We start from the raw sequence: 12,651 nt of genomic DNA on the forward strand, positions 1-12,651 counted from the left end.
GGGAATTTAATATTCTATAAAAAATATTATTACAAATCAGAAGGGAAATGGTGGCTGATACTGAATCAATTGATCCAATCAGTAAACTCTTTGCAAGAATTAACATTGAATCTCTATCTCATACATATCCTCAAATAAGCCTGAAATAGATTAAAAATTTCCTTTTCACCCCAAAGTTATGTAGAAAATGAGTTCAGGTACATACACAAGATAAAATTCCTTTTAAATTAAAAGAGAACTATAAAAAGTGAAATTTTAAAATACTGGGAAAAATAGGGGTTAATATACATACTTGGGTTAGGAAAAGTATGTTTAAGCACACTTGCAAAATTGGCTCCTAAAGAAAACAATATATCAGTTGTATTAAAAGGCAAATGGCACACCAAGAATAATTATGAGGAAGAATGGACATCCTTACAAAGAACTTGTGAGCCAAAAAAGGGCCAGCTCTCCAAAAGAATAACAATAAAAATATGAATAAGCAAGCCTCCAAAGAATAAATAGAAATGGCTAATAAACATGAAAAAATAACTCGACCTTCACTATGTAATTAAAGAAATACGCATTTTAACTGTAGCCTTTTTCTGTACTTATTCAATTTGCAACAATTTTAAGTAACAATTTTTAATTCTGAGTGTTTAATATATTGCTAGTGGGAATATAAATAGACACAATCTCTATGTAGTAAGTGATGAATTATCAAGATTCTCAAAATTTACATCCCCTTTCAGTTATCAATTTCATTTCTAGGAAAATATCCTCTGGAAATGTCACGGTGTATAGATGGGACTATCTTTTAAAATATTAATCATATCAGTGTTTACAGACTGCATTATAATAAACAATCAATTAAATAGGAAATTGTTTTAAAAGTTATGGTATGCTCATGAAAAATATTCTGCAGCTATCTGAAATGTAAAATATTTAATATGGGAAATGTTTATAATATAGACTATAAAAAATGCATAGCATTATTACATTTTTTAAAATATAAATGTATAGCTTATATGGAAAAATAAGTACAAGTAAAAGTACATACACTCAAACATTAGTGGAGATTGTCTCTGGCTGGCAGGCTTAAAAGGAACTGTGTGTACACACACGTGAGCCTTCTGTACTACCAGCTTTCCAGAAATAAAATGTCATTTCATCCTAGAAAAAAAATATGAAATAATTTTGTGTTCTGAAGTCATGTACTATTAGCTTTAAAAACTAAAAATAATGAGACTGCTAACTCAGAATACTTTTTACATTTGCTTTTGGTCAGGGAGAGGGAAATAGAAAGCACATGATATAGAACTAAGCCCTTCCTATTACACATAAATGTGTTTTGTCAAATTTTATATTTGGAGTTTCTTTCAAAGAAGTTAAATTTAACTAAATATCAGTAAAATATCACCAGTAGCATTTGAAGTTGCTCTAATTAATATTTTATTTTTCCTTTCAATACTTTTAAAGGCTCCACATTAGACAAGGAATTTTTTTAACAACATAATTTCTCTGGAGACAACCATATAATCATTTTAAATGACAGGAACATGTATATATAGGAGATTGGGATTTCTGCAGCCTATATATGCCTCTTTTGGATAGGAGGGGAAGCAATGTACTGACAATTCAATTATAACTTTGAAAAAATAACTGATTTTTGTACTAAACATGAATGTGCTATACACGGACCTCATCTGTGAGAGCAATGAACTCCAGTCAGGTGAAGCATGAGAACAGCTACTCCTTTTCTTAGCTCTCAGTTTGCTTTTCCTATGCCACAAGTTCCTCCAGGCAAATCTGGTCATCTAGAAAGACCCTCTGCTCTCCAGGATCTCCTCAAAGTACTCTTTATTCCTAATCAGAAGAAAGATAACAATCTTCCTAAGGGAAGACAAGAGAATGAAACAAACATTTGTGAAGCATTTTTCTGAGTGTCTTTCAAGGTAAAGGACATCCTAGATCTCAGCTCCATGTTAGCACACACACTGTGCTTTGGACTGCTCCCTTCATTGCTCAAAAAAGGAGGGAACTATTTTTCCTAATTTATTTTAGATGTCTGGGACAACTAAGTGTTTCACTGAAAGACATAATAAATGCCATTTGATAGAGGTAAGAATAAGGAAAAAAGCAGTTATCTACTCCCATTTGACTTAGAGGAAAAAAACATATTCTACTACATACTAAAATATCAGACCAATGCATGACATACCGCAAAACTTTAATACAATATGGTTAAACACAATATTGAAATATTAAACTTTTCAAGCACACGAAGATCATCTTCTGAAAGACAAACTGAGCTTTATTTTTTGTGGTGACATTTTTGTAACTTTATAAATGTTTTTTCCTCAACAATGTCTGACACCAATCTTGATACTTGTTAGGAAGTCTGATGGAAGATAATGACCTCTCAAGAGTTGAAAATTTTAGGAGATAATCCCAATGCCCATCTTCATAATTCATCATCAGAGGACTGATCATCATCTTCATCCCTTACTTCTCGGTACTTCCCTGAAGACTCCCCTTCTGGATTATAACTCTGCATTTTAATATTCAGTCTTTCAGCTAATTTTTGCGCTGCGAGCTTTGCTTGCATCTCCTTTAAAACAAAGAGCAAAGCAAAAAGTCACATATTCACATCTTTTCCTTACAATTTTTCAATAGGAAGTTAAACAGAATCAGATAAATGGGCAGAACAGTCACTTAGTGCACTCTTTAACAACACAAGAAGCCTAACTGTGTGTCCTACAGATACAACAGGGCAAAGCATGCAAAAGCTACCAGCCTGCTACAGTTGTAGCTATTGACTTCCATTAGTAAACAACACTGGAGCCCAGCATGGTGGCACATGCCTATAATCCTAGTGACTTCAGGCAGGAAGATTACAATTTTAAGGCCAGCCTTAGCAACTTAGCAAGACCCTGTCTCAAAATAAAAAATAAGAAGGGCTAGGGATATAGCTCAGTTGTAAAATGCTCCCACCCCAACCCATGGTCAATCTCAAATACTAAAAAACCCACACTGTATTGAAATGCCTACCTCTTTAAGAATAGAATAATCAGTTCAGCACACAAGTTATAAATACAGACACATTAAGTATGTACATATACACAATGATAAAGGAAACAATTTGACCTATCAAATGTTACAAGTCACTAACACTGTGTGAACCCTCTTCCCTTGAAGAAATTATGGCTTCTGGCCCAAGTTGCATTTCAAGGCACAGGCAAATCAAGATATTAATATTTAAAAAGCTTATTATCCTTCTCCAAATAAAATCCCTACAAATATTAATACCTAACCAAAAGTCCAAGTGAGTTTCAGTCTAGCAGTGCCTATACACCCAAGGACTTCACTACCAACAGACAACAGGGAACAATGCTTGTTCCCCCTTAGGCTCTTCCTTTTCTCCCATACCCTTCAAACTTCTTTATGTCCTTCCCCTCCGCTGTGCATATTATGAGTAGGTTTCTGTCAAAGAAACCAATTTCAAGCTGAAGGGTTTAATTCAACCTAAAAATGTCTTCAAGATCCCAGAGACAATTTATAAAACACTTCCCCAATGCTACAGCTATAACTAGTCATCAATTTCATACACTGAGAGAAGAGTAAAAAGGAATGCCTTGAAAATGCCAATCCAAACCAAGTAAGTTTTTATGAAAAGCCAAAGCAGATTAACAAGCTAGTTTTAGATTAGTTGATACATGATTCCTGACTAAAATCTAGCTGAGCAGTTATTTAGGAAGTAGGACAGGATGCTGTCTTCCAGGAAGCTGCAATTACTACTATCTAAGAGTGTCTACTCCTTTCTATAACCTCTATGGTCCTCACATTATTTCCCCCATTCTATTAACACAAACTCTCAAGGTACATGGTTAAAATTCCATGCAAAACACACAAATCTTGGAGAAAGTACTATATAAAATTGATTAAGATGCCAAAAGTAGGAGATTCTTCTCTTTTGACATGGGCACCCAGATTATGGAACGTGTCCCACCGATGGCAACACAACACTATCGTCCCACTCCCTCTGTGCTGCCCCTGTGTTGATGGAGATGGAAGTCTGGGAGCATAATTCCCTCAGTTAGATTCCACCACTGAGAAGCTATCATATGAATTTTAGAAGGTAGAAGGGAGAGGTGATGCTACTGCTATCCTAATGGGAACAGGCAAAAGTATGGGTTGTAAGATGTGAAATTTTGCAGCAGTCTCTCCACAATTCCTGTTAAATCATCACTTTGAGGTTGTAGGTAGTTATGATCATCTCCAGTTGATTCCTGCAGTTTTAGTAACTCTGCAACTGAAAACTAATGGCACATGTGTAAAACTAATGGTCTCCTCAGCTGACCATTTCTCTAGTACCTAAGCCCTTCTATTAAATCCTTTCCTCCTTGAACTACCTGGAGTCAATCCTGACGTATGTAAGCAGGAAAAAAAAATCCTAATACCCTAAATACCTCATAATTCTGTTTCTGCTGTTTCTGAAGTTCCAAAGAGTCTTCTATGGAAAGCAGCTGTGCAGGCAGATGGTGAAGTGGCAGGAGCCGTGCTGCTGTGATGTCATCAAGATGCTGCTTATCCCTGCGCCGCCGCTCTGCTGAGGAAACCGGAGACTCTACCCTCTGAGAGTGACTAGGTGAGTCATTCTGTTGTGATGGTAAACTAAAGGAGAAAAAACTTATGTTATATGATCAGACTATTTCCTTTTTATGAACACAATCAAAACACACACACAAACACACAAAAATGGTCCTTAACCTAATCATCAATTCTTGCACAAAGGTAAGTTTACATTCATTGCTCTAACAAGGGAGTGTGTATACAAACAGATATAGGCCTTTGCCTTTTCCTTCCCTTGTCACACTTTATTTCATACTTTATACTTGAACTGAAGCTATTTTTTCATTTATTTACTATAAAAACATTTGCAAAGAGGCTCACTGTCCAGTAGAGAGGAACAAGCATATAAGTAGTTTTAGTGAAATACAGTACTGCAGGTACAATATTTTCAGTGTTCTTATTTTTAACTCTTCTCACCTCCCTTCCTCCAGAAACTGCATTATCATTTAATTTTTTTATAAGTATGTAAACCTTAGGTCCTCATCTAGAACCTAAACGCTTTGAGGAGCATAGTGAGCACACAAATAAATGGCTAAAAAAGTTCATCAACTCCTGCAACTGCTTTTCTCTCATATTACAGGCTGATCGAAGGGAAATTGTACACTAGAAAATGGTAGTGGGGGCGGGGGGGAATAGTTATAATAAATCCTCTCTTCAATTCTGTGTTCATTATGAAATACTGGCTAAGCATTCTGAACTATAATAGTCCCCATCTGCTATTTAAAACCCTTTCAATTATTTGGCTTCAAAACTAAAGTATGGTTCAATAGGAATCCTCTATTCCAGTCAGGCTGGTCTCACTGTTTGCACAGTATGTCCATTTCTACCTATAAGGAGCACTCACAAAAAGTCCACTGAACTTAAAAGCATTCTTCCAAGTTTTTGAATTATATTACATTCCTGTGACAGTTCTATTTTCAACGATACTTACACATTGGTTTTAAATTTATGTGGTGGGGGCACTGGGTTTTTGGCTCGCATTTCTAGCACTTCCATGTAATGGGGCTTCTTAGGAGTCCTACCAGAAAGGCTCGTCAAGTTCTCAGCACTTGTGTTTTCTTCTGAGTGATGTGTACCTTGGTCTGCAACTGTGAACCTTTGGAACTTATCAATAAACAGGTTGTCAACACTGCTGGAAATATCTTCTGCTTGACTTGAAACACAATGCTGAGGGAGATGCTCTCTAGCTTCAGGTGAGGAAGGTCCCCTGGCTCCGTTGTGGGAAGCTGGGCCCTTGTTCACTGTGTACTCAGTCTCTGGAATCTCTTCATCGCCTTTGTGAGTAGGATGTACAAGTCCCTGTTTTTCTGAGATTGTGTTAGATGATTTGATGTTATCTACAAAGGAACAGCCAGGAACTAGTGATGAAGTATCAAGTATTTGGTCAGAATTCTGGGCCTTTTCTATATCCACATCAACTCTTGCAATTACTTTTTGCCTTAGCTTACAGTCTAAACTAGCAGAATGAAACAGTTCACGTTTTCCTCTAACCTCTTCACGCTCTGCAATTGCAGCTTTCAGTTTGGCAACAGTGTCTAAGATCTTTTTACCTTTGTCGGGCAATCTGCAAATGAATTTTCTGTCAAATGAAAAAAAGAACATGTATACATTAGAACCATATTTTTAAACTCATGATTTATCATTTAAAAGGCAAAACATTAACCTCAAAGAGAGAAAAACTAATTTTAAGTAAAAAATCTGATTTCTAACTGGCCCCAGACTGAAATTAGACAAATAAGACAACTATCCAAATAACCCCAAAACAAGGAAATGCAGGCAAAATAAATGACTCCTTTGTCTCCTCTCATTAGAATTTCAGCCAAAGTATTTTAAGAGTATACATTGGGCATTCCTATTCTGAAAATTCAAAATGCTCCAAAATCTGAAACTTTCTGAGCACCAACACAATGCCACCAGTAGAAAATTCCACACCTGACCTCATGTGATAGATTAGTAAAAACACGAGTGTATGAAAAACATTATATAAAATTACCTTCAGGCTTTTTGTATAAACTGTGTATGAAACATGGATTTCATGTTCAGACTTAGGTTCCATTTCGAAGATACCTTATTATTTATATACAAATATTCCAAAACCTGAAAAAATCTGAAATTCAAAACACTTGTGGTTCCTCCCATTCAGGATAATGTATACTTTACCTGTGTAAAAGTCATTTAAGACATTCCAAAAATCACCAGTTCTTAAAATGTGATTTCCAAAACAGAGGGCAGAGGAATGGATCGGCAAGGTCAAAACTATTTTCAGAATACTAAGATGTTATATGCACTTCCCCTCTCACTTTTTCACACAAATACAGTGGAGTTTTCCAGAAGCTATATGATGTGAATGGAATTTGTTTTTGTGTATACTGCATCATAAGGAGTTCCCCATTATTTCTGATAAATCAATAAGTATCACTAGATATAACACACATAAACAAGAACTCTTTGGTATGCCCAATAACTCTTAAAGAGTCCAAAAGGGTCCTGAAATCAAAAAGTGAATTTACTGCTATATGTTAAAAACTCATTCTCATAAAGGCAAAACATCTGTCTCAACTAGTAAGTCCTCACCCCAAATGATTATTTGTCCCTTTTGCTGAATTCCTCTTCTGATTCTTTTTCTTTACTCATGTGGAGAGGTTACATCTTGAACCCTCTCTCCTTTCTTTCTCTGATACATTCCCACAATTTCAACTCTATACATTAACACCTCTGTGCAAGTGAGCTTCCTACATTTTCCCAGCCGTCTCCTAAGTGTTATGACCACTTCTCCAGCTTTTAATTACCCAAATGTCTGCCATGCTCTCCCCTCAACTCAGTACACCCTGAGGAAAATGAACCTCGAATCCATTCCTTTCCCTCAATTTTCCTGTTTTGTTAGTGGCTCCGTGTGCAACAGGAAACTTCATTTATCTCTATCAATTACATATTCGAATTATTCCACACTTGGTGAAGTTTTCCCAATCCTGCCCAGCTATCTTCCTCGTTCAACAACCCCCTTGTTGGAAACCTCTTTCTGAAAATACCCTCGTGATGTCCTCTGCCTTTTAATCCTTCAAACCATCATGCACCAAGCTACTAAATAAAGCTGCCTTTAAAAAGTCCTCATCACATCACTCCCCTGCTAAAATCTGCCGTCTGCCAGCTGAATGAATACAACTTTGGCTGCCTAATAAATCCCTCTTTATACACTTCTCTTCCCATCTCTTACGGTTCCTGCAAGAATAGGATCTAGAGATGAAATTGATAACACGTTTTGGTCACGGGTGTGGGGAGGAGGGCAACGGGATTTAGCATACAGACGCTCCCTTCACAGAGCCAAAACAGTAGCTGAGTACATTAAACCAAGGCCAGAGCTGCTGGCTGGATGAAACGCCAAGCAGCCGGTCAGTACACGAGCCATCCTCGCAGGCGCTACGTGCTTGGCCAGGAGGAGGCATGGCACGGCCTTGCGGCCGCAAGCTATCCATTCGCCCTCGGGACTTAAATGGATCTGACTGAGACAAGGTCACCTTCCCCCGATGGAAACGCCGGAGGGGGACGGGGCGTCCCAGGGAGCCCGAACCCTAGGAGCCCGGCGGTGCTGCCGCGAGACCCCAGCTTACTCGTTGCGCAAAAGTCTCTCCTGGCGCTTCAACATCTCCCCCAGCTCCGCCGAACTCCGCTGCCCCAAGTCCTCGGGAGCTTGGGGCTCGAAGCCGCGGGGCAGCGAGAACATTCTGCGGGGGTTGAGGCTGGCGCGGCGGAGGGCAGTCAGCTTCCTCGGAGGGCCCCTCAGCTGGCGCGGGATCCGCGGCAGGCAGCGACTCCGGGGCACGAGCGGGAGTCGCCATTTTCCCGGAAGAACAGGTCTTCTTCGAGCCGAATCGAGCTTTATTGAAACGCCGGAAACAAACACGGACCGGGAGAAGGGGGCGTCCGCAGGAGCACGAAGGGGCGGAAGTTACGTGAGAAGGCACGAGCACCTGGGGTGGCCGGGTTTCGCTTTTAGAGTGCTTTCCTCTGCTCATTAGCTTCCTATTTGTTTATTCAAAAAGTGTTGGGCACCTCGGTGACCTTAGCAAGCTGTATGTGGAAGTGAACAAAGAGCCACGGCCCCCGTTGCTATGAAATTGAAAGTGGTGGAGGGAGGACGACATGTAATAGTAAGGTTGGAATAGGCACTTGTTAAGGTATCTGTGAGAATTGAAATTGGAGTAGAAACCTGAAGGATGGGCTGGCTAGCCATTAGTGAGACAGGAAGAGAACAGGATTTGGGAGACCCCAGCCTGTGACCTGGTGCCTCCTAGCCCAGTTTAGTGAAGCCCTGAAATGCTAAAGTTGGAAGATACCTTAATGGTACTCACTGGTATTTGGAACAGGACTTGACTTTGCAACAGTGCCTGGGGCATGGCAAGACTTCTAGTATCTCTGGTTTCTGCCTACTAGTTGCTATGACAATTCCAAGACATTTTTAACAATTCAAAATGCCCGGTCTCTCCCATTTCCAAAGGCCCACAGAGAGATGATAAGGGATGGGAGGTGCTCTACAAGCAGCTGAGAACCTTTCACAGTTTCTTTTCATCTGTAGACAAAGGGACACAAAAACTAAAGTAAATATTACCAAAGCAAAACAAAAATGACCGCATCAGATTTCAAACCGTAATGACCTGCGGATTTCTCCACCGCACCAATTAGAAAACCCCTTCTTCACTTTGGATCTCTTTCCAAATATACAAAATTGAAAAGATTTATTTTCTGGCCAAAAAGGGGAAGACTGTAATAAACATAAGATTCAACTTTTAAGTCAGCTAAGAAAGCTGTGTTCTGAAGGAAAGAATAGGAAGTATGCCACGTCAGCATATGTCATGCCCGTAGCTTCTAACACCCACCTGTAATTCTTGGTGTAGAAAATTGAAGTTTTTCTCAATCCTGGGTAATATTCTATGTAAATGCAATCAAGCTCCTCCCAAGGAGCAGAAGCTTCAGATAAAATCCAAAGCTACTCCAGGGAGCCAAATTGCAGTCATTTCTTTACATGCATCCCCAATCTAGTGCATTCTAATCAAATTAATATATCAAAATAAATGTACTTAACATAAGTCATGCTTTCAATGACTTTATCAACCCTAAGTGAATAAAAAATAAGGCCCTGGAGTCAATTGGTTGTCCTTGGCAAGCTGCACCCTAAGACTCCCTCACCCTGTCCTTGGGCCCCGGATGGCAGTTTTGTTTTCCTCCACGTTAGTGAACTCCCATCTTCTGATCCTGGGCACACTGTCCTCAAGACAAAACTTCTCTAATTGTGTTAAACATAGTGATTTTTATATTTTTCTTTTGTAGTAAAATTGTAAAGTCTTTTCTGTCAGGGAGCTGTTTGTGCTTTTCTGTCTCCCCAAACACATATAGCAGGTATTAACAGATAGAATCTCCTTCTTTCATAATTTTTCCCTTCACTGGTCTCCCATTTTTTTTTCTTTCTATAAATGAAACATTTCTTTTGTATATACAATTCTAAGCTTTTGCAGTAATGTTAACCACAATTACTGTGAAAAATATTTTCAGTGCTGTAGGATAGAATCTTTTATACAATATAACTAAGGGATTTGAGACATCATAATACAAATCTGAGTTCTTACCAATATCCATGTACAAACATCTATTTCTTTAGTCAGTAACCAAGAGGTGTGAAAAGAGAAAAATCTATCTGCAACAAAAACAGACTGCTTGCACTTCAAAGTGAAAATAGGCAAAGTTTTCTCTCATAATTCATCAAATAAACAGAAGATCAGTATCTGGGACACAAATTTTCACAGCAATGTCTAAGGAAAATTTTATAAAATAGAGAAAATTAGAAATGGAGAAGGAACAAAGCAAGACACGATGAATGCCACAGGTTTTTTCCATTTGCAGCTGAACCAGCAAACCCTTGGAAAGAAAGAAAGCCCACAAATCATGGGCAGCTGATCTCTGCTAAAGAATTGTAGTCGCATAGTAATCCATTTGTTATAAAATTGAATCTGGACAAGTATTTTGGGATTTGTTTGTTTTTGGTCTTCAGTGCTCATTTAAAAAATAATCTAGACTGGGCCTGCTAGCATGCCTGTAGTCCCAGCTACTTGGGATGCTGACATGAGAGGATCATTTGAGCTCATATTCTAGAGACCTGCCTGGGTGACAGGACAACATCTAAAAAAAAAAAAAAAAATCAAAAACAAAAAGAAAGAAATCTAAATTGCTTTTTAAATTGCTTTTTCAATAGTACTTGAATTACTCTCTTGAATGTTGCCCTGAACTTGACTGTATTATAAAGAAAGAAAATGTTCAAAACAAAAATTTAAAGGGAAGAAGAATTTGTCAGGCATGGTGGCACATGCCCGTAATCCCAGCAGCTCAGGTGACTGAGGCAGGAGGATCACAAGTTCAAAGTCAGCCTCATCTATTTAGCAAGGCCTTAAGCAACTTAGCAAGACCCTGTCTCTAAATAACATATTTTTAAAAGGGCTGGGGATGTGGCTCAGTGGTTAAGTGCCCTAATCCTGGGGGAAAAAAACAAGAGGGTGGGAGGCAAGGAAGGGAGGGCAAGGAAGGGAAAGATGGATTTCATCAGTCATGTGAAATACAACCAGGATGATTTATAGCTACCCCATTGCCATCAAACTCTGCAAGAACATTGTTTGAGCATTATTAAAAATAAAAACAAAATCTGGGAATTATTTGTCCCTACAGAGTTGAAAACAAAAATTGGCAATCAATCCTGAAATTGATAAACATGAATCTTTAGAATTTCTAGGTTGCTTACCTCTGTTTTTTCAGATTGGCTGTCAGGGGTGTCAGGATTGGACATGAATGGCCACAAAAGTGGCCATGATATATGTGGAAGCAGCCAAAATGGCAACCATCTGCTATGGTTAGATATGGATTGCGTATACCCCCTAACGGTCATGTGTTGGGAGCTTGATTCCCAGTATGCTAGTGTTGGGAGACAGTGCAGAACCTTTAAGAGATGGGGCCTAAGGAGAAGTAAATAGATCACTGAGGACAATGCCCTTAGAAGGAATTGATGTAGTTCTTGTGGGGCTATGGTTAGTTTTCACCAATGGTTGCTTTCAAAGAGGGAGCCTATCTCCTGAATCTCTGTCTGGCTTCCTGTCTCACTATATGACTTCTTCTCACATGCAATCACAACATTATGATGCCATCTTCACTGGAGCCTAGTTGGTACCAGCACCATGCCCTTGAATCTGCATAACTATGAGCTAAATAAATCTCTTTATTTGTTCTAATTAGTTATTTTTGACTGTAGAATGCATTTTGACATATCATACATAAATGGAATGTAACTTCTCATTTTTCTGGTAGTATGCGATGTAGAATTACACCACTTGTGTAATCATATATGTACATAGGGTAATAATGTCTGATTCATTCCACTGTCCTTCCCACTCACCAGCCCCTTCCCCCTCCCTTCATTCCCCTCTGTCTAACCCAAGGTACCTCTATTCTTCCCCAGCCCCCCACCTTATTGTGAATTAGCATCCACATATCAGAGAAACATTGGGCTTTTTGTTCTTTGGGATTGGCTTATTTCACTTAGCATGATATTCTCCAGATCTATCCATTTAAGGACAAATGCCATAATTTCATTCTCCTTTAAGGCTCAATAATACTCCATTGTATATATGTACCACATTTTCTTTATCCATTCCATCTGTTGAAAAGAACCTAGGTTGGTTCCATAGTTTAGCTATTGTGAATTGTAGTTTAATTTGCATTTCTCTAATTGCTAGAGATGTTGAACATTTTTTCATATATTTGTGGGTCATTCATATTTCTTCATTTGGGAAGTGTTTGTTCAGAACCTTTGCCCATTTATTGATTAGGTTATTTGGGTTTTTTTGGTGCTAAGTTTTTGAGTTCTTTGTGTATCCTGAAGATTAATGCTCTATTGAGGTGCAGGTGGCAAAGGTTTCTTCCCATTGTGTAGGCCCTCTCTTCATGTTCTTGATTGTTCCCTTTGCTGAGAAGAAGCTTTTTAGTTTGATTCCATTCCATTTC

At 38.6% G+C, this 12,651-nt stretch overlaps 1 protein-coding gene across 1 annotated transcript; it reads right to left on the reverse strand.

The window, feature by feature from the left end:
- Positions 1 to 1,407: 1,407 nt before the first annotated feature.
- On the reverse strand, positions 1,408 to 8,473 carry Polr2m (RNA polymerase II subunit M). Its single transcript, XM_047538566.1, has 4 exons — positions 8,220 to 8,473; positions 5,543 to 6,190; positions 4,449 to 4,653; positions 1,408 to 2,590 (listed from the first exon to the last, which is right to left on the reverse strand). Exons 1-4 carry the CDS (start codon positions 8,330 to 8,332, stop codon positions 2,444 to 2,446), a joined length of 1,113 nt encoding a protein of 370 aa, XP_047394522.1. The 5' UTR covers positions 8,333 to 8,473; the 3' UTR covers positions 1,408 to 2,443.
- Between the last annotated feature and the right edge of the window lie 4,178 nt (positions 8,474 to 12,651).

This window comes from Sciurus carolinensis, chromosome 2, assembly GCF_902686445.1.
Source record: "Sciurus carolinensis chromosome 2, mSciCar1.2, whole genome shotgun sequence".
NCBI classification, from domain to species: Eukaryota; Metazoa; Chordata; class Mammalia; order Rodentia; family Sciuridae; genus Sciurus; species Sciurus carolinensis.

Coding starts and splice junctions, on each gene's coding strand:
- Polr2m (XM_047538566.1), bottom strand. CDS start 8,332: ATGTTCTCGCTGCCCCGCGGCTTCGAGCCCCAAGCTCCCGAGGACTTG. Junction 6,191..8,219: donor GAGAGACTTTTGCGCAACGA/GTAAGCTGGGGT, acceptor TTCATTTGACAG/AAAATTCATTTGCAGATTGC. Junction 2,591..4,448: donor AGCAGAAACAGAATTATGAG/GTATTTAGGGTA, acceptor TTTGTTTTAAAG/GAGATGCAAGCAAAGCTCGC.